The 25,942-nt window shown below is 41.8% G+C and overlaps 1 protein-coding gene across 4 annotated transcripts in view; it reads right to left on the bottom strand.

Annotated features, from left to right (window-relative positions):
- The window catches only part of OSBPL10 (oxysterol binding protein like 10), a 261,600-nt gene that overhangs the window by 61,755 nt on the left and 173,903 nt on the right, over positions 1–25,942 (bottom strand). For all 4 annotated transcript variants that reach the window (XM_033132493.1, XM_033132491.1, XM_033132494.1 and 1 more), the window contains one exon: positions 8,352–8,562. In XM_033132493.1, the coding sequence (XP_032988384.1) occupies positions 8,352–8,562 (211 nt within the window). The remainder of the gene's footprint in view (positions 1–8,351; positions 8,563–25,942) is intronic.

Raw genomic sequence — 25,942 nt, 5'->3', positions numbered from 1 at the left:
GTAGAAAGACATGTCTTATCTGTCCTGCTGACCAACTGCTGCTCGGAGACCTGAAGCTGGATTCATATCTTAAACACTGGGCAACCAGCTCATACATACAGGGGTGCCACTTTTTAAAAAATTATTTTATTATACAAATAGTAAGTGTCCTCTAGATTAATCAGGAAAGCTTAAAAAGCACTAGAGGAATAATGAAATGTGAGTGCCTAGGCAATCAGGACACTCTTCCTTCCCTTATTCCCACACCTCAGCTCTGTCCCTTCCTTCTCTTCATTCCACCATCATTCAGAGATAGTAACTCAGGAGACAATGGGGCAGGATGTAGAGTCTAGCTGGGCAGTGATACATTGCATCCTGTGATAGACAAAGACCAGGACAGGACAACTGAAGGTAGCAATGCATGCTGGGGGATGTAGTTTTCTGCATATTCTATGGATTCAGAGTATCAAAGAACCAATGAGTGAGGACAGGTGAGAGGCCCGTCTCAGACCAGTCCAGCTGCTCTAATAAATGAGCACTGGTTTGGAAGTCTGGATAGACATGTCTCGTTTGAGGATGTGGGATGATAATTCTAAGAGAGAGTGAAAAAGATTGGATAGGGCAAAGGTATCCTCAGAAGGCTTAAAGGAAGACTATATCTCTGAAAATTCTAACATCAGGCGTCAGAGAAAACATCAGGAAAGGTGTATACGTAGCATAATAGAGGATAAAGCCGGCTCTGTGAAACAAAACAGAGAGCTAGAAGAAGAAAACAGGCTGAGGTGAAAATGGAGATGGATGCACTCCATTATGGCGAGGAAATCAAATCAGCATCAGTGGAATTAAAATAAACACTGAAACCAGGAAGAAGCAGAAAGAACACTGTAGAAAGTCAAATAAGGGGTATGTCAAGATAAGGAAGCTCTACCAGTGTGCAGCTGCAAAGGCCACAAAGACAACAAACAACGAGACAGAAGATAATAAGAGGATGCAGAGATCCAAGGTCCTGAAGGACTGAGATCAGAGCAATGGAAAAGAAACAATAAGCAATGAAAGAAGTAAAGAAACACAGCCTGAGCTGAAGAGAGAGCGTGAGGGCTGCTGGAAAGTCCATCACATTCCAGCAAAATCAGTGGGAAAAGACTCACATCTACACATAGCTTGGCAGTATTTTCTTAGGCTACTTATGACTAAAATTTCAAACACACACAAAAGTAGACAGACAGAAGAGTATACTGAATGCCCAGCCCATTAAGTTTGGCAACATTTCTGAATAACAAAAATCAAGAGAAAAAAATTTCCAATCATTTAGGCAGAAAAATTAGACTTGCCATAAAGGAAAGAAAATCAAGCTGGTCTTGAATTTTGCTGTAACACTAAATGGCAGAGGGTGAATATGGGAAGAGAAGAATACAAAAATAGAAGTCTACAGATTTGGGGTAAGGTGAGGGGCTGGGGAATAATGCTTTTCCTCAGCCAAATTATCCTTCCCCTGCTAAAAAAAAAGTCAGCATTTATTGAATTCTTGCTACCTTGTTTCCCCCAAAAATAACACCGGGTCTTATATTAATCTTTGCTCTAAAAGACGCATTAGGGCTTATGTTCAGGGGATGTCATCCTGAAAAATCATGCTAGGGCTTATTTTCCGGTTAGGTCTTATTTTCGGGGAAACACAGCAGGTGCCAAGGACGACTGCATACAATTCACGTGTGTTAACTCATCTAACCCTAGTCACAGCCCATGAGGGAGGTCCTACAATTATGCCCACGTGACAGATAAACAGAGGCACAAAGAGCCAGTAAGTGGTGGAATCAAAATTCAAAGCCAACCAGCCTGGCCCCAGAGCCCAGACTCTTCAACTCTACACTGTTGCCTTCTCAGCAGCATGGCAGAGACCAGGAAACTATTCCACCTCTTGGGGGAAAACTACTTGAGGATATATACCAATACATAAAGAAAAGAAGCAGAACTAAGCACTCAAGACTGGAGAAGTCACACGTAGAAGGACTGTTGGGAAGTAATGAGCCCAGTTAAACACAGAGTTGAGCAGGGCTAGGACTAAGCTGAGGTTAAAAAAAAAAAAAGGGCAGTCACCTTGGGTATAAAATTTAGAGAGGTACCAAGACACATCAAAATAAATGATATTTGCACACAATTTAAAAATCAAAATTAATGCCCCAAAAAATGTCTTACAAGACTCAGTCTCACTTGCCTCACGCTAATCCTCACCCTGTTGAATCTTGTTTTTATTTAAAATTTTGTTATTTTGTTCATCGTGGATTTTTTTGTATTAATTCTGTTTTTAAAATATCACATTAAAGTATCATTTTTCTGTACTACTTTGGCACCCCTTACATTTACACTCAAGGTAAGTGCTTCACTCAGGTCACCCTAGTCTCTGCCCTGGAACTGAATTTAAATAATTTTTCTAAGCATGGCAACATAACCGAATACTAAGTCAAATTTATTTTAAAGGGACTTAATCTTTATCACACATTATTAAGTATTAAATATTAAACTATTACTAACAATAGCCCCAATATTTTATTACCAAAAATAGGAAAGTGCAGCAGAGAAACAAAGGAAATTAAAGTATGCTGAGTCCCTCTCCCTAAGGAAGAGTCAAAAAGTAGTGTCATTCTTGGCTTTGCTGATTAGAAAAATACAGGTTAAAGAATGCTTATGAAAGATATAATGGAACCACTACTAGAATTAATATACACATTTTTTCCTCAAAAACCCTAGAGTAAAGGAAATATAATTTGTGTAGCAAAATAGAGAGAAAGCAAGCAGTACAGAAACATAAAAGCAAAAAGCACAAAGAAGACTAACAGAAAAACAAACACCAGTCTAAAGAAAAAATAAATGGACTGCATTAGACTATGGAAAGACACAGTCTCAAGATTGTGTCGTAAAACAAAATGCAAGTCTAAAACCATATTTCATTAATTCTAAGACATACCTAATTTTCACATTTGAGCATCTCTGAAGCTAGAGTTTGTCTTACGGTCAATGATGGGTCACAATTTAATTGGCAGCGTTTTCTTTCCAGTGGCACGAAGGATAATGGTACGTTTTACTGTTGATGGTGTTTGACAGTTGAGAAAATGTGCTGTGCTTAGAGAAAGTGACTCAGAAAGGTCTAAAGTAGCAAAATGGTCAAAAACATACCTGGGAAATATAAATGAAAAGGAGACTGAGATCCAAACATGACTGACAATTAAAATCAAGCAGCTCGATGTCAGTCACCTTTGACTCTCTGGTCCACCCTCATGCTCACGAGTGGGGAACTCATCAAAAGAGACACAGCAGAAGAGAACCGGAAGGTAAAGGGTTGGGTGGTCCACCAAACGGCAAATCTGGTCCTTAAACAGGCATTTACACACACCTGCAGCTCCTCACACGACACACCTTAGCAGATGTAAGAACACAGGGAAGAAGGAAAGCAACTCTAAATGTTCCGGTTCCATGAACCGACCAGAAGTAGGAAGAAAGCTGCACAAGGTTTAACTGTGGGCTTATATAGGTTTGACTGTGGGACTGTCTTAAGTGTATGCCTTGCTCAGAGTACTGGGAGTTATAGTCCCCGTGCCGGGGTAGGGGGCCTCTGCCCAGAGGCCAGTGACAGGTGATGGCACCTGGAAGGTCCCTACCTCTTCCCGTAATACAGTGAATTCATGTCTCCCAGGTTCAGTAAACTTAAAGTATTTTCCAAAATGGAGTAAGATTGACAAATTTGAGAAAAACATAAGGCATATTTACGATGGAAAGCTGGGATATTAGTATCGAACAGCTTTCTCTAGGCATAAGTTGTCATTCAAACACTCTGTTTAGACAGATGTAAAAAAAAATAATCCACCCATCTGAAATACTCTGTAGTGTTAGTTTTTCTTTTTTTTTCCCCCCCAATATGTTATTTACTGAAGGAACCATCACACTTCTATCTTGGCGTTTAAATCAGAAAGTAAGGCAAGGTGACTTATGCAGGGCACACTTAACCAAAAGCAGTAGGTGTCAGGAAAGACGGTATAAGAGACAGTAAGCAAAGGGAGTCTCTGAGTGATAGAAAAGAGATGAACACTGGGAGTCTGAAGATGTCTCTGGAAAACAGGGAAGCACCGCAGAAGGAAGAAGGCAACTGGCTGATAAAGCCAAGAAGAGTCCTCATAACAGTCTCACCTATTTGACTCTTTTTGACAACTCCCCAAATAAGAGTACCAATGCAACTGGCTTATTCAATGGAAATCCCACAAATCTTCTCAGACAATGAAAAAGTTACTGCAAGGACAAGTTAAGAAAAGCACATTAAATTCTGCTTTGGTTCTCCTCTCTTCAATTACACATCCCTTCATCTCTTGTCCTGATTTATGTCCCAGGGCACATGTGTCATCTACTGTGATTCCCCAAGGCTCTACTGTCACTTGCTTTGGCTGCTCTGACTCCAGTATTCTTTCCCAGCATGCCTTGCACTGATCATTCTGTTAGCACCTGCTCTTACCTGGCACTAGAATGTGTTTGTCTGGTTACAGGTGACTGCTCTGACTTTGAACCATGTTCGCTGGATCAAGGCCTACAAGCAAGGAACTAACCAGACGCACAGACAACAGACCCTGCACCCCAAAACCCCTTTAAAGGTCCAGTTTCTCTTCCACACTGGTAAGCCACCCAGAGCGCAGACTCCCAAGAAGTCCAGCCGTTTCCACTTCTGATGTAGTCCTGCCTGCTTTTCTGTGTAGAATCAGAAGCACCCTTCTAGGCTGGGGAAACAGATGCTTACCTATCCCCACCGTTATGAATCATTGGCCTCTGTCAAGCTGGTCGAGTTGACTTAGTACTCACCAGTAACGGGACAGAACTGCATAGCATAAGCCTTGACCAAAAAGCCAAATTATTAATTTTAATGACAAACCTCTCCACAAACACAAGTTAAATGAAGCATTTCAGCCCACTATCTCTCAGGGATAACATCGGAGAGAGGGCGAGGAGCCCAAAATGCATAGAGGGGAGGCAGATGAATACGAAAGTATTTTTGGATTTCAATCCAGTTGCTTGGTGTGTTTGAAATGAAATGAGCATTAGGGAGCAATATTTGCAGACAATGGCTCCAAAGACAACATATTCCCCAGAAGATACAATGAAATGCTACAAGAGATGAGACGCTACAAGACCACAAATTAATTTTTGATTCCGAAAAGGGGCAGAAGAAAGAAAAAAAATATATACAGGGATCAGAAAGCAGAGCGACTTGAAGCAAGAACAATGTGTTTGGATATTGGGCACACAGTGGGTAATCTGTGCCTCCCTGTGCCCACTGAACGCTTAAAGGAAACCCTGGCAGAATTTTGCTTTAATGAGATTTTGATTTCCATCAACCTAGCATGTCTTGGATATAACGAGTATGTCTTTATCAGCAGGAGTCAGGCTGCTAGAGATACTATCAACCTCACAAGCCCTGAGATTCTAAACAAGTGTGTTTTGTGGCGACACTCCCAGGGTTACCAGATACTCTTATTCCACTAGTTTGAGATTCTGGAATTCATTTTAAACTGCAGGCAACTATGATGTATTGGATACAGGAAGTGATTGAATTTTTTTTCCCCCAATGTGCGCCATAGATTTAAAAGACACGTGCAGAATGTTTTAAAACTTAAAAGGTTGTGTTACATGGAATAAAATGTTTAAAGGGGTTAAGAAGTCAACGAAACAAAGCAACCACTGTGATGCTTCATGCTCCCTCTGTTCTCCAACCTTCAGTCAAGTTCCCTTGATAAAAATGGCTAAAAGGAAAAGAGGGTGAACAAATGGGGCAGGGAAGGTAACAGGGAAGGTATGCAGGAGGTAACTCCATATGTGGCATAATCTCAGGGACACTGCTCAGTCTCTCCTCCTCCCACAGAGTTTCCATTTCAATCTGTCACCACATCTGAAGTTCGACCTTGAGCCTTGTCCTTCCAGGCCCTTAGAAACACCAGAGGCCCAATGAAAACTAGGGGGGAAAACTAGAAATTTGCTAGAAACCAGCCATGAAGAAAGATGTCAGGGATTAATTTTAGGATGCAGAAAATGGTTCAAGCTCACAGGTAGCCGTGAAAGAATCTTGGAATGAGCCCATTCGGTTGCAGAGGCTAGAAGTTACAATATAGTGTGAAAGAGAAATATAGTGTGAGAGAGATCATAGAAACCTTGAAAAACCTCCAGTCTAACACTGATCTTATGCCCAAGCCCCACTGGGGTCACTCAGGCTCCCTCCAGATCAGGAACTGTCAAGGCAACTCCTGTGGCCTTCAATGTTGGCATTTCATTTTTTTCCCCCATTTTTCTGTCTCCCCCTTGTTTCTCAGTTTAGTTGTGTAGGACACAGCTCCCTGGCCCATGCCGGTATATGAGATTTGCCCTCCCCGCCAAGGCAGTCAGTGGCTGGTCATGGCCTGCCGCTCATGGCCGCTCATGCCAACCTCTGGCTGCTCACAGGAGCTGGCAGCCCAGCTCCAGGGAGAGCCATTGTTCAAAATCTTAGCTGTAGAGGGTGCAGCTCACTGGCCCATGTGGGAATCGAACCAGCAACCTCGGCGTTAGGAGCACGGAGGTCCAACCACCTAAGCCACCAGGCTGGGCTGGCCCAGCATTTCATTTTTCATGTTGAAAAGGAAGAGGAAAGGTAGAAGAACAGGTGTGGGTCCTTCACTCTATGCTTGAATACACAGACGTCTGCTCCTAGACTGGATCCTGCACCAGAAAAAAAGTTTTTTCTTTTGTTATGAAGAACATTAACAGAGTAGTTGGCAAAATTCAGTAAGGTCTGTAGACTAAGGAATAAGATTGTATTCACGTGAATGTACTGATTTTGACCATTGTGCCATCATCATATAGGAGGGCGTCCTTTTTTAAAGACTGAAGTATATAAGGGTAAAGGTATATCATGTCTGCAACTTACTCTTAAGAGGTTAGAAAATTATAATATGCTTATAGAGAGAGTGAAGAAGACGATGAAGCAAACGTCATAAAATGTTGCTATTTGGGGAACTTGGAGATGGATAGAGGAGAATTTTTCATACTATTCTTACAACTTTTCTAAAAGTCTGAAATTATTATTATTTTTTTAAGTAAAGAAAACTAAATATATACCTGCCTTGAGAAAATGATGATGTGAGCAAGACAGTGTCCCTGGCCCCAATTTGGGGTACCCAGGGCATAAAGAACCCCATTCAGAAGAAGGCATCTGCCACAGTGGAAAGAGCTCGTCTCTCGCCTCAGCTCAGCCACTTAGCTGGGTGGCCTTGGGTAAGTCACTGAACTGCTCTGAGCCTCAACGTGTCATCTAAATGATGAGCATAACAATATGTGAAGATTTCAGAAAACGTGTAGCAAAGATCAAACACTGGTAGAATCAAACCTTAGTAAATGATAGTGGGTATTAACAGAAAGAAGCCCAAATTACCCATATACCGTCTATGCTGGAAAACCATCCCTTTTAATCTTAGTACAAAGGAGGGCAAAGGGGACTTGAGAAACGTATGAAATAGAAATTATTAGCAGAACCTCGCTTTACTTTTCATCACCTAAGTGGTCTCGTTCTCTCATTAATTAAGTGAACTCTGGGCAACATAGCTCAGTGAGGCTTGTGTTGGTCTCGTAATTCTAATACTTTATAACTATATATGACACAGCCTATCTCAAGCTGGTTTCACCTCTATCACTGAATTTAATCTTCACTAATATCTTTATACCTGCTCATTGATTAAACCCTCCTCCAAAAGGAATGAGGCATCTTAAGGGAGTATATTATTATCTCTAGCTTTTTGATAAAGAACCAGAAATGTTTCCGATATGTATTCCAGAGAAACTCTCACACAGGCCCGTGAGGGGACAGGCAGGAGGATGCTCACAGCAGCAAGGAGATCAGAACAGAGAGCAGGAGGCAGCGTGCATGTCCATCATCAAGGAATGTTGGGTAAAATGTGTGGACACACACGCTAGGTACCATTAGAAATAATGGACCAGAGGCTGCATAGCGATGGATCTTCACAGGACAACACTGAGGGCAAAGTCACAAATGGAAAGAGATGCATCCAGCAAGTCTACAAGGAGTTCCACAGTATTCATGGAAACATGTTAGTTAAATGTTTCATAGGATATTTCCAACTGGTAAAAGAAAAATATATCCCATATTGGGTAGGGAAGGAGAGAGGGATAAATGAAGAAACACTTGGATAAAAGGATAGATGGATGGTGGACAAGTGGATGGATTTGAAGGAGGAAGGCAATGGGAGACACACACACACACGCGCGCACACACACACGCACGCACGCACACGTACACACCCAGACAGTACTCATTTGCAAACACAGAATCGCCCACTGGGAGGTCTCACCTGAGGCCCCTGGCCTGTGGCTGGGCTGGCCCACCTGCTGCACACTCTGCTGCAACAAGTTGAGGCACTCCCCGAGGCAGCTGAGGGTAGCAGCCGAGGTAGCTTTCAGGAGCAGCAGGTCCTGATCCAAGGCAGTGAGGGGGCCAGAGCCCGGCAGAGACTCGATGGCCTGTACAAGGTTCCTCTGCTGTCCTTCCACCTGGTTCATCATCTACAAAATGGGAAGACAGCAAGGAGGCAAGGGTCAGAAGCTCTCCTTTCCACAGGATTGGAAGCCTACACTTAAATCATGGGCCTGGAGAAACGTTAGAGGAAAGGGATGAAACCATCATCACCCAGACTACAAGTGACATGAGAGTCAGCTCAGATGTGCCCAGTACACATGGGTCCTTTGACGGAGCAGGCCTTGGTGAAATCTGTCTACCCACAGGCAGCTCTGCAGCTCTGATCACGAGAGTTTAGAACTTTAGCGCTTTCAGTGACCATTAGGGCCATTTCGGTGTATCATTTGACAGCTCTTCTGAAGATAAGTCAATAATAAATACATTAAAAGCAGAAAGCCCTTGTGACTATCTTTAAGGTCCATTTACTATGGAAGGTTATCGGAGAGTGGACAAACCTTGGCATAGACTTAGAGCAAGATTAATACCTTGCTTTTCCTCCCGCTACAATTCCTAACTCCTTGGCTGTTTTTGAAGTTCAAGAAATGGAAGTGAAATCTGGAGCTGCTGATTTGTATAAATGAGATCAGAGTGAAGCCAGGCCTGAACCATTCCACCCCCCCAATATGCTAAATAGGATGTGACTTTCTTAACACCATGAAAGATGCCAGGAGGAAGGAAAAGTTAGGAATGCTAGAGCTAGCCCTATTCCACGGCTGAAGCTATGACAACTGAAAATAACCATATTTTGTGGCCTGGCTTCAATTCATAAGCTATAGGTAAGCAGTAGTTGGATCTTCATAACCATATCTTCGAATGGACAAGTCAAGGAGAAAGGAACTCAAGAACTAGAAAAAGACTTTACTCGTTATCTTGTGAAGTTCATTTCCTTCATGTTTTATACCTTATCTCACTAAACAAGATGATGTCTATAAAGTGCACGTCTAGCAAATAAACAGTCATTCTGAAACATGGAGGAGCTGAAGCAACCCACCCAAGGTCCCAGGGCTGGTCAGCGTCAGAGGCAGGAACCAACTCCTGGTCTTAAAGTGTCATCGACTGCTCTTTAAGCTTCCCCCACAAAACTGTCCTTAATTTGAAGCGGTATCTCCTGCTTTGTCACTGTCATCCCAACAGGGTCTTTGGTACCATCATGATGTCACCACCTGGGGAGAAGCAATAATTCTGTAAGGACGCCTGGACTTGGACACAAAACTCACCCCATGTTGGGCCTTATTTTTCTATTTCCTTTTGAAAACAAAGACCTAGTATTTTCTAGCATTCTGTGTCATCATCTGCTTAAAAGAAAAGTTTATCCATTGCAATTTTATTTACCAAAATAGGTGCCAGTACTTCAAAAAAGATTGTTTTAAATCAATGTTAGACATATGGCACAGACATGGTGCATTTTCTCCTTGATGTGCACACCCACCCTTTGCCATGCAAATTATTTTTTGCAAATTGCAGAGGCTATACCTAGCCACTCTGGCTCCTAAAACAGTTGCTGAGGCATCACAGGCCTCAGTAAGTATTCGCTTCTCTTTCAGGTCTTTGCTTTAAAGACGACTTCTTAGGAAAGCTTCCTGAACCACATAATTTAAAATTGCATTCTCTAGCCCAACCTTTGGCACCCCTATGCTCCTTACCAACTTATTTCTCTCTATAGCACTTTACCACCTTCCAACCTAACTTATAATGGACTTGTTACGTATGTTCATAATTGTGCTAGTGTGAAAGCAGGGATTATATCTGTGCTGTCCACTAATACATCCCAAGTACACTAAATACCTGTTGAGTGAATAAATGAATAAATCCCCAGTTTCACTCTTCTGTCACTCAAGTGAAAGAGAACTTTTAAAGGTGCACTTGTGACCCAAAGTCTATAGAAATCATTATGCTCGATTAGCGTAATATGGCTGAAGATTTAGTAAAGGATAATACCTCCATTATCAGTGCATCTTTGCCAAGAAATACGGCCAACTGGTTTAATTTCACTTCAAAGAAAATAAAAAGTGTATGCATTCTTTGACAGTCAACTATACGTAGAGCTGTTAACAGCTAGGGAGAAGTGGATTTCAAACTCTTTGTTGTAGTCAGCATTTCTATAAATCCCTACCATAAAATCTCGTCTTAGAAAAATGATGTGTTAAAAGAAAAAAGAAAATATAATGATGAAACGTGTAACACATTGTGTTTGTGACTATTATGGATGATGCAATGATGCTTAAGAGAAAAGGTAAGAAAAGGAAAATTAAGCCACTAACTAGAAGGAATACACTTGTTTTCAATCAACAAAAAGAACTAACTATACTCCAATTATATCGCATAGGATAAATACTTAATATTTTATGCTTGTGAAATAACATGTAAATCTCAGGTAATAAAAACACAACATTGACTTACAGAATCTTCTACGCTATTACAACAGAAGCACGGGCCCAGGAATCCACATATCTGCTGTCTGAAAAGTACTCAGCAGCATTTATTAAGAGCCTATTGCCAGTGCCAGAGGCAGGACAGCCCTGCGAAAGGGGCCATTTGAAGAAGTAGTGGGTAGATTTGACAGTTATTAGGTTGCTGCAAAAGTAATTGCGGTTTAAAAGATTAAAAATAGTTGCAAAAACCGCACGCAATTACTTTTGACCAACCTAATACCGTGTCTGAGAATTATTGGCACTGAGAGGGTGGGGAGTCAGGTATGTTAAATACCCCACAAATCAGGGCACAGTCCCACATAACAAGATCTTTCCTGCTCCAAAATGCCAACAGTACGCCCTTGAGTAACCCTGTGCTAGAGACCTTTCAATAACCAGGCACTTGATGGATTTCAACACCTTTCTCGGTAAACTGAGCTCTCAAAATGAAACAAGCCTAGCACAGGGCTTGACACACAGTAGACTCCTCTTCAAGATTCATTTTCTGCCCTTTTCCCATGTGAGGCGAAACAGAACTCTAGTGTTTAATGACACAATCGATGCCAATCTTCACTTTATTTTAGCTTCATCAGGCTCCAAAAGAAATGGAATGAACCCTAAAAGAAATGCAGGACACCCAGTCTCAGAGCTGTATATCACAGTTACTACTGCGCTAACATTTCTAAGACTGGGAGGCACTGATGAAGAATCTTCGTCGGACTTTGGAAGAATAAGTTTTAGCTATTTCCATATCTAATTTTAATTAAGGGCACATATGAGAAGATGAATGTGGCACTGAAATGCTGTCTGCAACAAGAATATCAACAGCGAATTCTTCAAGCAGCTCCTGCTCGCCTTCCAAGTTCCTACAGGGGATCAACAGAAGAAGAAAACACAACCCTCCACAAGCAGACTCACCTACCGCCACCAGCCTTTGAAAACGTTGTACCACTTACTTTATTACGCAAGTTTCAAATCAGAGCTCTTCACACTTCTTCTGAAGCCCATCAACATCTATCATTTGTAGTGTTTAAAAACAAAACAAAACCAAATGCACGAGTTTCATTTCTTGCTGACATTTGGCTTCCACAACCATCTTGTAACACAGGGTACAAAATGGGGCCCCAAATGAAACTTCAGAGGTCCACCCCCTAAAGACGTCAACTCTGATGTTGTAAAACTGACTACACGTCGGTCCAGTTGAACTTCACAGACGAGCAAATTTCACAGGGAAGGGAAAATTCTGGGCCCATTTCTCTAGCACAAACAATGGCATATGCACTACGAACATCAAATCATAGGAGTTAATGCTAATAAAAATCAGTGGCTGCAGGTTTTATTTTATTACTTTATCTCAATGAGACAGAAACCAAGATGCAGAGACCCAAATCCATTGTCATCCAGCTCAACATGCTTGGATCTGGCTAAAGAGAGAACTGAAGGGTGGGCAGCAAGGGGACGGGGCTTCGTCTGCCTGGATAGCTTACACTGTTCTGAGCTGCAAACCCTGGAGCAGGTTTGAGAGGCGCTTGAAAGGCTCATGTTTGACAGGCCCGATATCGGTGAACACCAGCTCAGTCACTCATCCATTAGTCATCAAAGGGAGCATCCAGCATCTTCTGAACACTGATTCCTTATCCTCGAGCAACTAGGGCCGCGTGCCTTGGTTGGCAGAGCCTCCTGGGCTTACAGATTCCAATGTACCCTCAGGAACTCAATCCAGCTGGCCTGGAAGTTGACCAAACAACGTGATGCCAGCTTCAAGGTGGCCTTGGTTTGGCATTTCTCACCAGTCTGAGGGAATTCCAAAGCCCCTTTCAAGTCTCCCCTCTGGGTCAGGGATCAGCCCTTAGCTAAGCTAGGCACCTTGTTACTTGGCCCAAGTCCTCACATAAGCTTAAAAGCTAAGCGTCGAGGATCTTTAGAACCCCGCTATCCCCTCCCCGCCCCCCCACACACAGCTTACTGTCTCCATTAATACAGATTTACTATCCCACTACTCTTATTAGCATTACTTTAAGATCCCAGAAATGGCTTGATAGCTCATGACAGAAACTTCCTGAAATATCCATCATCTGTAATGGAAACCATCAGCAGACAGTTTGCACCCTAAAACTCTTCGAATGTCTGGCTTCAAAATCCTTGCTTCCTTGTTTCCACCAATCCTGAACTGCTGTAGCTTCACTTTTACCTAATCCCAGTCAAGTCCCTGGGTTGTCAACCCAGCTTCAAGTTCTCACCTTGCCTCCCCTCTCAGAGACACTGCCTGCCAAGGCCCTGTGGGGGTGGTGTTCTCCCTTACAGGGGCACATATGAGAAGATGAATGTGGCACGTAGTCTTACCAACAGAGAGCCGACGTTCCAGTCTCCCAAAGCCTTCCTCCCAATTCTGGGCGTGGGGACACAGTAAGTCCCAGCCTCTCACCTAAACAATTTCTTCCCCTTGCTGACTTTCCTACCTGACATTCAACCTTCTGCCTGTACTCCCTGGGTTATAGCACTTGTTCCACCTCTTGGCATAGTATCTAATTGGAATGATAACCTACCAAGAGTTTTTTCTAGGTACGGTCCTGGGTCCCCTTGGGACACACCGCTCTCTGTCCTTCTAAACTCAGTGCTGTGTAGACACGTCCTAAACATCTTATGGACTCCCTAATATCTCTCAAGATTGGCTAGTTGAGTACAGAACAAAAACCCCATCTAGTGGACAGATCCCCAAATCCACACCTCTCTAGGGTGAAGAGAGTGCCAGTGGCAATAAGGAACAAGGATGAGAAGGAAGAAATGGAGTCCGTTTCCAGCTGGGAGAGACTGCTGGATACACAAACGAGGTTACCCATTAAGGAGAATCAAGTGAAAAACACAGGAAGAGAACGGAGAAACTAATGGAAGGAACATAACACTCTATTCTATAAACCAAAGGAACCCAAAAAAAGGGGTCAAGAAGGAAAGATTTCCAAAAAATTGACCATTTGGTCTCCAATTACCTTATTGCAGGGGAAGGCAAACTTCTGTAAAAGGCCAGATAGTATATATTTTAAGGTTTTGCAAACCACTGGATTGGTCTCTGTGACAACTACTCAACTCTGCTACTGTGGCTTGAAAGCAGTCACACCAGGTGTAAACAAATGAACATGGCTGTGTTCCACTAAAACTATAATTGACTCAGCTCGGTTTTGGTACCAGATACTTATTTTTTCTCATTCGAGTGGTGGCTTTACTGGTTCTCAGGATGAGTGGTGATTTTCAGGTGTATCCCAGACATTTTGGTTGTCATATTAGAAGATTCTAAGTCCAATTTGATTTTTTTTTCTTAGGAGGTAATCACATGTTTAGGGTTAGCACACAGGTCGTAGCCTATTTTTATGGCCTGTGGTTTCAATGGCAACCTAATTTCGGAGCCTCTGTGTTGCTGTTTAGATCTGCTTGGTATATCTCCTGCACGGGAGACCTCCACCAGTCCCTGCTGGTGTTGCCTGAGAGGACAGAAGGAGCTTCCCCAAACCAGGCTGACCGGTGTCCCCGGGAGGGAGGGAGAAGGCGAGCTCAGTCTTCTAAACAGGCGCCTGTTTTGTCAGGATTCTCCCCTTGTCCTCAACGCTGGGTGGGGGAGGGGAGCATCCGGCCTGAAGTCATCTTTAGGCCTTCGGACATAAATGTCTGCTTTCCTTTCAAAGACATGTAAGTGCAGACACCCTATTGCCACTTCCAAGTTGAAGACTGCCTCCTAAGCAGATCGAACTGATCAGAGGGAAGGTTGCTGAGGACCACCTGTTAATCTTTTTGGTGACAGAATCTATTCTTCCTTTTAGAAAATTGACAGGAGAGAAGCACTCATCATTTCTAGATGTTTCCCTACTTTCTGGACTCATACCCCCTTTGCTTTGGACTCCATGGTGTCGTTACTGAGGCCGACCATTACGAAATGACTGAAGCCAGAACTCCAGAGTTCTCTGCCCACCTCCCCGTCCCCCACTGGGAGGGAGGAGAGGCCCGTGGCACTTTTAAATTCAACGTTTTGACTTTGGGCCTTTGTCATGTGAAACGAGGGGGGATAGAAACCAAAGAAAAGAGTGGTTGAAAAGCCAAGCAGAGATGAAGGACATCCAAAGTCTGTTCTGGTCCCTCCGTCGTTGTCGTTTAAGTATGTGAGTGTCATCAAGAAATTTCGGTGCGATTCATGAATGAGCCCAGGCTGTCAAGGGCCCAAGACACAGGCAAAATTCTGAACTGCACATAGACAAGCACACACATCCTCAAAAGACTCAAAAAACAGACTCCTTTCTGCCCTCTCTTCACCTTCGGCTTTTCTACAGTCATTTCCTCATCACCCTCAATAACAACGGCACACTGTACAAATAGGAAATGCAAATTTTATCTATACAAATTCCTCAGAAGCAATAACCTACACCAAGACGTCCAAGAAATAGGGGACAATAGCATCCACAGCCAAATAAACCTCATGATCCTGTCAAGTCTGCCTCTTTCATTTTGCAGCAGGAAATCTCTGATCAGAGAGGCCAGGTGCCCTCGCTGAGGTCACACAGCAGCCCGTGTAGTGGCAGTTGTTGCACTCAGCTTCAGAGCCCTCTCCAGCAATGAGACATGATCCTGTAAACCTCCTCCTCTTTCTCATATTCTGGAAGCAAAATGCCATCTCCTGCCGCAGAAAACAACTATGGTACAGTTTCTCCCACGCACTGGCCCTCATCCCGCCCTTCCTCACCACTTGCACACAACTCATGTTTGGTTTTTGGATTACAAAGGCGGGCATCAACCACTGTTCAAGAAAATCTGACAATAAATACAGCTATAAAGAAGGAAGTAAAAATTACTTGTAATCCCACTTCCTGGAAATTAAGCACTATTAACTTTCTGGTATTTTTCTGACTCTAATTTATATAGACGTACACACAGGTTATATAATTTTATTTTAAAAAGGTCATCCCTTCTATGTCATTCTGTAACCTTGTAGTGCTTAAAATGCATCATCTCTGACACCTGGCATTTACTCCAAAATCACCCAGTGAAGGTGGGGGAGGAAGGGTGAAACGATATTGGCTTTGGTGGGAGGTGCTGACGTTGTTGATAGTCAGATGGAAGTTCAATATTATCTTCTCTAATGCTTTTATGTTTGAAATTTTTCACAACAAGATTGTTTTGTTTTTTTTAACTGGGGAAACTACACTATCATGGATTGAATTGTGTCCCACTAAAATTCCTATATTGCTCCTAACTCCCAGGACCTCACATGTGATCTTATTTGGAGAGAGGCTCTTTACAGAGGTAATCAAATTAAACTGAGATCATTCGAGTGTCCCCTAATCCAATAGGACTGGTATCCTTATCAAAAGGGGACATTTGGACCCGGCCTCAGAGGGCAGGTGAGGGAAGCCACAGGAGAAGATGGCCATCTGTAAGCCAAGGAGAGAGCCCTGGAACAGATGCTTCGCTCACAGCCCTTAGAAGGAACCAGTCCTGCCAATGCCTTGATTTTGGACTTCTGGTCTCCAGAACTGTGAGATAATAAATGTCTGTTGTTTGAGCCACCCGGTTTGTGGTACTTTGCTACTGCAGCTCTAGGAAAGTAATGCACACATCGGAGAGACATCTTTCTACATCAATAAACACGGATCTCATTTTAATGGCTGCGTCATACGAGACTTTTTCACTCCCAGCAGAGTAGACGCTGGCTTTTGAGCAAAAGCTCCTTCAATGCAATCTCACCATCACTTTTCAGGTAATGTCTGCTAAGGAAAAACTGAGGTGGAGAAGGCATGTCCAGAATCATGGAACAGAAGATGTCCATCCAAAGGTTAAAAATTAATTTTTAATTCCATGTGTCGGTACTGAATGTTAACATGTTGGTAACGAGGGGCACAAGATGCAAAAGGAATAATCTCTTGTTCTCAAAGAGAATGCCACAGGCCAAGAGAAGGATTTAAGTAGAAGGGAAGGGGTCGGCATATCATCACCTTGTTCACCACTCATGTGTCTGCATCCTCTGCCTCCCACACACAAAGGCTTGGACCTGCAGGAGGCACTGAACTCAGAGGAAACAACACACTCTCCCGACCAAAGGTTGGCCTCCCCTGCACCTGGCCCCCAGACAGGGCTTCTGCAGAAGCTCCATCCGCAGGCGGCTGCTCTGCTTTGTTTTCATGAAAAATATCTTTCATCCCTTTTTTTACACAAAAGTAATACTTCTCACAGAAAAAATAATCAAATAGAAGGAAAAAATACTCATAATACATCCAAGACCAGAGAAAATAAATGTTAAAATCTTGCTGTGTATATACTTAACCACATTTTTATGCATATATACATTTTGCTTTTTATGAAAATGGTTGCACATCATGCTTGTAACCTTTTTTATTCCACATACCACGTCGATAAATTTTGACAATACTATAATACTGCAGATCACTCCATCACATAAATGTGCCACAATTTATTGCCTAATTCTCTACTGTTGGACATTATAGCGAGGTCTAACTTTCTTCTCTGTGACAAATTACAATTCAACAAACTTCTCTGGAGTTAAATCTCAGCATAAATTTGTAATGATTTTCTTAAAATAAACTCTGAGAAGACGAATTGCTTTAACATTAATTTTAAGGCTTTTGATAAATACTGCCAGCTCCCCATCGAAAAAATTGTATCAATTTGCATTCCTTCAGCAGCGTGTGAACTGTCCTCTCCATCACTCTCTAAAATCATCTTTTTGTCTTTACCAATTTTAACAGGCAACATACCCAAAAACCAAAACCAGTTTCATCGTTTGAATTCATTGCACATGCCACTGTAACACGTGAGGTAAAGACGGGTTAAGAAGTTTCCATATCCAGCAGCAAGTAGTAAATACCTAGAGATCTAATGCACCGTATAATGAACACAGACAACAATATTGTCCTATAATCATCAAACTTGCTAAGAGACTAGAACTTAATTATTCCAACCAGTTAAAAAGAAAGGGTAATCATGTAATGTGATAGAGGTGCTAAATATTGTTACAGTGGCAATCATACAACACATAAATGTATCAAATTAACATATTGTACACCTTAAATTTACACAATGTTATATGTCAAACATATTCAATTTAAAAAAAAGTTTCCATGTCCATTAAAGAAAATGTAAACAAAAAAGACTAAAGGGAGTTCAGAGAGTGTGTTTCCTTCCATAGAGTGGAAGCAGGAAGGTGGATGGCGGGAGTGGCCACTGGTGCAGGGCACGGGGACAAGCCGGTCCCTGATCGCGGCACTGAGTGTACACACACACCCCCACACACACATTCTGATGCTCACCGAGCACAAATTTCCACCTAAAAAGGAGAGGCTTGGGAGCAACCAGTTTTATCCACTGGGCCAATTCACCGTGAACTGAATGAGAAAGGGTTAGACCTCACACTCTTCCTGGGTAAAATCTCCAGGAAAGAAAACGTGATTCATGAACTAAAACTGGATAATAAAGGGTAAGGATTTGTTCTGCATGCAGTGTAGGAGACCAGTTTGTTTCTCTTGCAGAATGTAACCTTACAAACCGAAGATCAATGAGTATGAAATCAAACCGTTGTCTTTGATCCTGTTCATTCATATTCCATATAAATGCTCAGACTACCTCAAAGAACCTCTAAGTTTCTTAGATATTTAATCTCCATTGTGGGAAATTCACTTATTTTGCAGGGAGAGAATGCTGTTTCTAAGAATTCCTGAAGAAAACATGTCAATTGACATCCGTATTCTAACTTCAGCGTGGTGGCAGACATTTATCTCAATCTAGGCCTTTGCTCTACCTAGTAGTAAATGCCTGCTAAAACCTTTTAAAACTTACTCTTTTTAGCTCAAATATCTACAAAAGTATCAGACAAGAATATAACAACGTAGTTCTCTTTTCCAGCTAAAATTAATTTCACTTGTGCCAATTATTTCTCAGAAAAGAAATGCATCTCCAAAGAGTACTTAAAAGAGGGGGTAAAATTTGGAGAAGACCATCACACCGCTAGGCGAATCTTTTATGGCCTTGGAGTCTTGGCAAATGAAACTCTAGGGAGACAAATGCATTCATCGGGAATCTGCTTCATTAATCTGAAAGCGAAAATTATGTTAAGGGATAACCCACCTGTAATTAATATTTATTGTAGCCCCTCTGGCTAAATGACAGCACGCTCACCATTTTGCAGAAGAGAACAAATTCCTGCACACAAACTGCTTCAAACGTAATCCTCACGGTGCTCAGATATGGCATAGAATAATGCTATGCCAGAGACTGCACTTTGCAAAAGAGCTACCCACCCTTCGCAGATGTCTGCATTTGAAATTGCTTTCCAGCGATAAAAATGAGCTGGCCTGGATCCACTCGGCTCCTTCTCCACACTTCCTCATGACCCTGGCATACACTTTTTAAGAAAGCCACTATAAAGAGTGTAGTCTGTGACCACTATTCATAGGAATACACACGCAAAAGGAACTTATTATATTATAATTAGTTCCATACGTATCTGCCTCCAGGGCTCAGCATACTGATTGAATCAATTGATTAATCCTCTGCCATACACTGAACTCTTTATGGGAAGAGCCTATGGGAACTTATTCATCAAAGGACTGTTCACAGGAGATGCCGAATATACATGTTTGCTGGGTGGATGGAGGGACGTGCTAGCTTACCCAATTTAGGATTCTAATATTCATGAAATACAAGGATGCACACTATTAACAAACACTTTAAAACCTCACTTCATAAGAAGATTTATTTGTCAACTGGAACATCAGTCAAGACTTTTATCTGAAACAATTAGTCAAATAATGAGATATTTCCCTAAACTCAATACTAGTGTGACACGAATGCCAGGGTTACACAGCTTCTTGTTAAAGGGTTCTGAAAGGATACTAACTTTTTATAAATGCTGATGATAAAAACCAAACTCCAACCAAGTCCAGACTACCCTACCTCTTTTTTCTTTCACTTGTAGTACTGTCTCATAAGGCAAAGCCCATAGAGTCCACCAGGTTAGAAGGAATTTAAGAGGAGACACGGGCTCAAATCCATAGTGCTCTCTTAGCTTATGCCTTTCCAGATGATTTCCAAAGTCTAGGAAACAACCCAATTAGCTGTGTGACTCATTTTCTCATATTAGGTTCATGGGCCTAACACTTCCATTAACTCTGTGGAAATTAAAATCGCCACCAAGGAGCTCTGGATTTTGCTACAGCATTAGCCAACTCTCACTCAAGAGCCCTCTAGAGTCTTCCCTGTGCAGCTGAGATTAAAACCGTTCTCTCTTTCATGACAATAAATTCTTCTCTTCTCATCACCATCAACAAACCTGAAAGAGTGAAAGAAAATGTCTGGCCCTGGCAATGACCTTGGAAAGCACAGGATCTGAAAACGGAATTATGGGTAATTCTCCAAAATGGTTCCTTGTGTATCTTGTCCCGGACGTCTCACGAACACCCTACCTACTTGGGCAACTTTGCATGTCTTGATTTTCTCTCAAGTTACATCTTGCCTACAAATCCTTTCCTCTTTGTCCCTCCCGGTCAAAGTCCTACTAGGTTTCCATTACCCAGCTCAGGGCAGTGCTTCTCCATGAAGCTCTCCCCATTTCCCCAGTCAGAAGTCACCAGACACCGTGCCCCCAGTCTCTGTAAGCCCTGCTACAAGTGCTCACCTTTCTTCCTTTATGGCCCACACCTGTGTCCCCCTAGCACCTGCCTAGTGCAGGGTGCCACTCATTAAGTTTTTACTGGAAACACTAAATGCATTCTTCAGGCTTTGGATCCTTGCTTCAGTCTTCAGATTTGTTCTTTCCCCGTGAAAACGCTCTACTTCAGTTGTAGCTGTGTCAGTAGCCTAATTTTGGCTAATGTGGGCATTTACAGAAGGAAAATGCATTTCCTCCTTCAGTTCAAGAAACGCTTAGAAATGACTATCTCCCTTCAGACTTATCTGTGTATTGTTAATTCACCATCTTTAAACTAATCATTTAGAAAATGTGAACTATTAGCTATTCTTCCAGATATTTTGTCATGTTTCTCAACTGCAAAATAAACACATGCTGTAATTCTTTCCACAATTAAGACATAAATATATATTTCACCACAGGGATAAATTGGCTTTATTTTATGTAAATTTAGTAGCAATGAAAGGTAACACTCAGCGTGAGGAAATGCTCATTGGCTCCCTTCAAAGGCTTCTGACATATACGTTTACTGTCCACCTACAGCATCAAAAAAACAGAAAACAAACAAAAAAAAAACTACGGATCTAAGAAATGGAATTCCTTTGGTAAAGAAAAGTGTAAACGACTACTTCAAACTGAAATACGTGCTAGATTTTAGTAAAGCTGAACTTATTTTAAGAACCATTTCCTCAGTTTTCACAGGTAGGTATTCTTTCAAGGGCTTTACAGCTCTGAAAAGCCTGGTTAATATGAAGAACAATGGCCATTTTTACCCACTCTATTGCTGCCCCCTGCTGACAAAAGGATGGGAAACTTTACCAGACACTGTGTTCTGAGAAAATGGCAGCTATAGACAAAAGAAGCCCCAGGGCCTTCTGGGTGCCAAGCCCCATGGAGAGTAAGAAAGGGCAATAGACATGATCCCTTAATGATTTAAAAAATGACTCGAGGAGACAAACATGTACATGTGAAATCATCAAAAAGCAGTATAAAATTATACTCTTAAGTTACAGAGTGGGGCTGTCCAGGGTAAAAGGATTCTGGGATGGGTGAGACCGATGAAGACCGAAGCCCCATAAAGGCTAGTCGTTCCAACCCTTTCACCACTAAGAAACCCCACTTTGCTCACCATGGGCTTCTTGTTTTCAGTAATTTGCCCACATAAGAAAATCAGAGTACGCGGCAAACATTCATCTAATTCCAGGCAAGAGCAAAGAAATAGATAACTGCTTGACTTCGGTCAGGTATTTTGAAATGGTGACAATAGCTCATGGACCCCCTAGGAGAGAAGGTCTGCAGTCCATGAACCTTAAGATTCTTTCTCAATGGGCTTCTCAGGAGGCCCGAGAATACCCACAAAATGGATTCAATGACAGGATTATGTGCCAGGGACCATTTTCCTCCTGAGGAAAGAGTCCTTAGCTTTAATTAGATTCTCAAAGGGACTTGTGCCAACAATAAATTAATCGGTAAACAAAATTAAAGTCTGTAATTTTAATGGGATGTCAGGCGAGGAACTGATGAGGAGAAAGGGCGCAGAGAGCACTTTCAAGGAGAGATGCAATGCTCTCCCATCCCTATCCTGAGAGCCAGAGTTCAGGTTTAAATTGAAGAAAATAAATCTACTCTTTATTTTCCTACTAACTCCACCATCCTTTAATATCCCATACAACTTCCTTTTAATAATTAAAAAAAAAATTTTTAAGGCAACTACAACAGGCCATAATTCTTAACCATTTATCCTGTGTGGTCAGTTCTCCTTGGCAAGGAGATCAGTCTCTCTGTACAGGAGTTTACCATCTGACACTTATTATGTTACAATCTACAATATGAACGGATCGGCTTAAGTACCTGCAGGCACTAATCCGAGCTCAGCTTCATGGAAAATTAATAATATGAAAAGTAGAGAGCGTGTAATTGCCTAACTAGTGAATCTGCTTATTCATGGAAGGAATGTCTTCCCCACCCCATCTACCCACTCTGGGAAGCAGAAGAGTTTAGGGCAAGAGCGTGCAGGCTCAGGACCACTTACTAAGTGTAACCCTGGGCATGTTGCTTAATCTTGCTGGACCTCAGTGTTACTTACCTGTAAAATGGGTCTATAATAGTTCTTATCACATAAGCATGCTGTGAGCAATGAATTAGTCAATAATCGTGAACCATTTAGAAATTTTCTTAATACACAGCAAAGCAAGTGTCATGACAGTATTTACGGCTGCTGCTGTTCCCACTACTGCCCCTACTACCACTGTTATTATTCTGAAGATTAAATGAGATTACATGTAAAGTATTCAAAACAGTGATAGGCATGTAGAAAGCGCTCATAAAATGTTAACAATGGTGATGGTGAACACCAGCGGAAAAGGAAACACAGGGAATTTCTAGCCTCTTGTTTTAGCTGGACATCTTAAAACCTGTTTATTTAAGATACAACATATTCAATGTAAAACATATTACACTTCTCTTAAAGCATCGTTTGCCTTCTCTATTGTAAAAAAATAACTAGTTACTTTATCTATTTATAAAAATAACTTTATCAATTGTTGTTGATTCTCCTTACTATGTTTCATAAAGTGACCACCAACACTGAATTAGCAAATACTGAACTATCTGTCTTAAGGGAAACGCAGGAGGACATTCCGGTGAGTCTAGTGACATTTTTGTCAAAGGAAATGCCATTTGCATAATATAAGTTTGTTTGCCAATGTCCTTGTGAAACAAACTAGCTTCATGAGCGTTGAAAATTGTCTTTTCTATAGAATCCTTTACCTATATAACACTTAGCAGGTACAGTCAATTCTCGTCATTCACAGTAATTATGTTCTATAAAGTCACCATGAAGAGTGAATTAGCAAATACTGGACCATTATTCCTAGGACAAGTGTGTATGTGTGAGTGTGTGTGTGTGTGTGTGTGTGTGTGTGTGTACGTGCATATATGTCTCACAGAGACATAGAGTATCATTTTAAATGCTAAAAACTAATTCATCCTGGTAGATTCTATTTTCTTTACAAAAGAGAAAATGGGGTTCAGAAGTGTTTCATCACTTGCCTGGGGATGCCCCACTAACCGGTGCCAGAGTTGGGATTCAAACACCTTCCAACTGGCCCCAGAAGTGGAGCTTTTTGCACTGCACTGAATCGCCCCTCCCATGTCCATCCTCTAGTCATCTCTGTATAACAGCGGAAACAGACGGCACAACATCCCCTTGTTTGACCTTAGCTGGGAACGCGTGCACTGGGTGACAAATTTTTCGATGTTTTGCACACGTCTGCAAATGACGAAAGTGCCATGAGTCTCAATATGAATCATTACAAATAAATTTTAACAAGTTGGAGAATTTGCAAATACAGAATCCATAAATAATGAGGCTAGAGAGTATTTTTAAAATTCTTCGTCAGTCTCTTGAGCTTCAGAACATATCTCACCTGCAAACTTAACATTTTTCACCTTTTGAAATATGTGAGCCCACCAGCCCTAGCCAAGAAGTTTAACATTTTCCTGACCCTGGGTGACCTGACCGAGAATTTCTCTGGCTTTCAGCCTCACATCAATGCTGTCCACTACACTTTTTGTAATCCGTCATAATCTCATGAATTCACAAAATTAGCTGCTTCCATAGTTTCATCATGTACTATCGATGTTACTTTAGCATTTTCCAGAATGGCCTCACATACAGATCAGCGATTTTCCTATTCCTTCTTTTTTTTTTTTTTTTTTTTGGATATACCTTATTTTTGCTTCATTAACACTGAACTCACGGCCAACAGCACAATGCCTCCCATCTGAACAAGGCTCATCTAACATCCATTTTCTCCATCAGGCACATCACAGCCTTCCTGCTCTTGGAAGCCCTTGACAGCACTTCCACACTACACTTGGGGGCCACTGAAAACGGCGAAATCACCAACAAAAAGCACAAACGTGAAAAGTGTGGCGCTAAAAAATTGTGAAAAGGATACTCATTTACAATATGAGAAATGAAACCGGAAGGCAGAGTGTCACCTTGTTTGACCTCAGCTGGGGATGTGCATATCAAGTGACTCAAAATTTGTTGCAGCTCTACGTGTGTCTGTGAATGACCAGCTAAGAATCTCGAGTATTGATTCGAGGGTTAGAGATAAATTTTAGCAGGTAGGCAAAATTGCAAACACAGATTCATGAAAAATGAGGATCAACTATATATATAAATTCAGATATTTTTAAAGGCTAGATCTATCAAATACAAAAACTCAAAATTAAAAGGGAAATATGTCATGTGTGCACGCATGCATGTGTGTGTTTGGTTGCATGAAGCCATTCCACTCTACTCTCTTTACACACATTATAAGCCTCTGATTACGGAGAGAACAGACACATTTCTTATTTACCATGATCTTCACTTCAAAACAGGGAGCTTAACTTGACTCAATTATTTTAAAGTTCTGTGATAAATAGTAAATTGGAACAACCTTCCCCATTGTGGTTATCTGAGTTCAGAAAAACATACTCAAAGACATGCCCCTAAAGCTTTAAAGGTATTGATTTTGATGTAGAATAAAGCTTCTCAAATACCTCTTTTTGGGTAAATCATTCTTTGGGCAGCCTTTATACAACAGATTTTATTGGATTTCACAGTCCAAACTGTCATTTTAGTTGCTAAATGGTGTCCATCTATGGATTCCGTTCTACTACCTTTAAGTGGTATCGTTTTCTTCACAGTTCACAGAGGCAATATGTTTTTTTTTGAAAGGCTATTTAAAGTTTCTGGGAAGAAACAAGGGGAACATGTCTTCAGCCTTGGCAGGATTAAACTGGATATTCTTCTAGGCAAGTGGGTACAGCAATGAATGGACAATAAAAATCCGGGCCCACCTGAGCTGATAGTCTAAATGGAGGAAGGTGGACCATAAGTAAACAAGAAAGTGTGATGCGTACTATGCAGAAAAATTAGGCAGGGGAAAAAAGCAAGAGATAAGGGGCAAAGGGTTTGCAATTTTAAACTGATGGGTAACCTAGGAAGGTGTCACTAAGATGACCTTTGAGTAAACACCTTGGGTACATAAGAGGAAGCCAGGCACAGAGCCAAAGGAAGGATGTTTTAGGATGAAAGGGGTGACTGGAATTGCAAAGATCCTGGGGCAGGGGCAGGCCAGGCCTGCCAACAAACATCAAGGCCAGTTGGACTTGCGTCAGAGAGAGAGAGATGTGGAAGGTGTAAAGAGGAGAGGAGGGAGCTGCAGGTGTAGGGCTTTCCAACTGTTAGTAAGGTCTAGATTTCATTCTGTGTGAGAAGGGGCCCACTGGAGGGTTGACAGGTACATCTCAATATATTGAGACAGTGCGGGTTTGGGT

This window comes from Rhinolophus ferrumequinum, chromosome 17, assembly GCF_004115265.2.
Source record: "Rhinolophus ferrumequinum isolate MPI-CBG mRhiFer1 chromosome 17, mRhiFer1_v1.p, whole genome shotgun sequence".
In the NCBI taxonomy this organism is placed as follows: domain Eukaryota; kingdom Metazoa; phylum Chordata; class Mammalia; order Chiroptera; family Rhinolophidae; genus Rhinolophus; species Rhinolophus ferrumequinum.
Note: the sequence above shows the minus strand (reverse complement) of the source record. Positions and strands in the feature narration are given on the sequence as shown.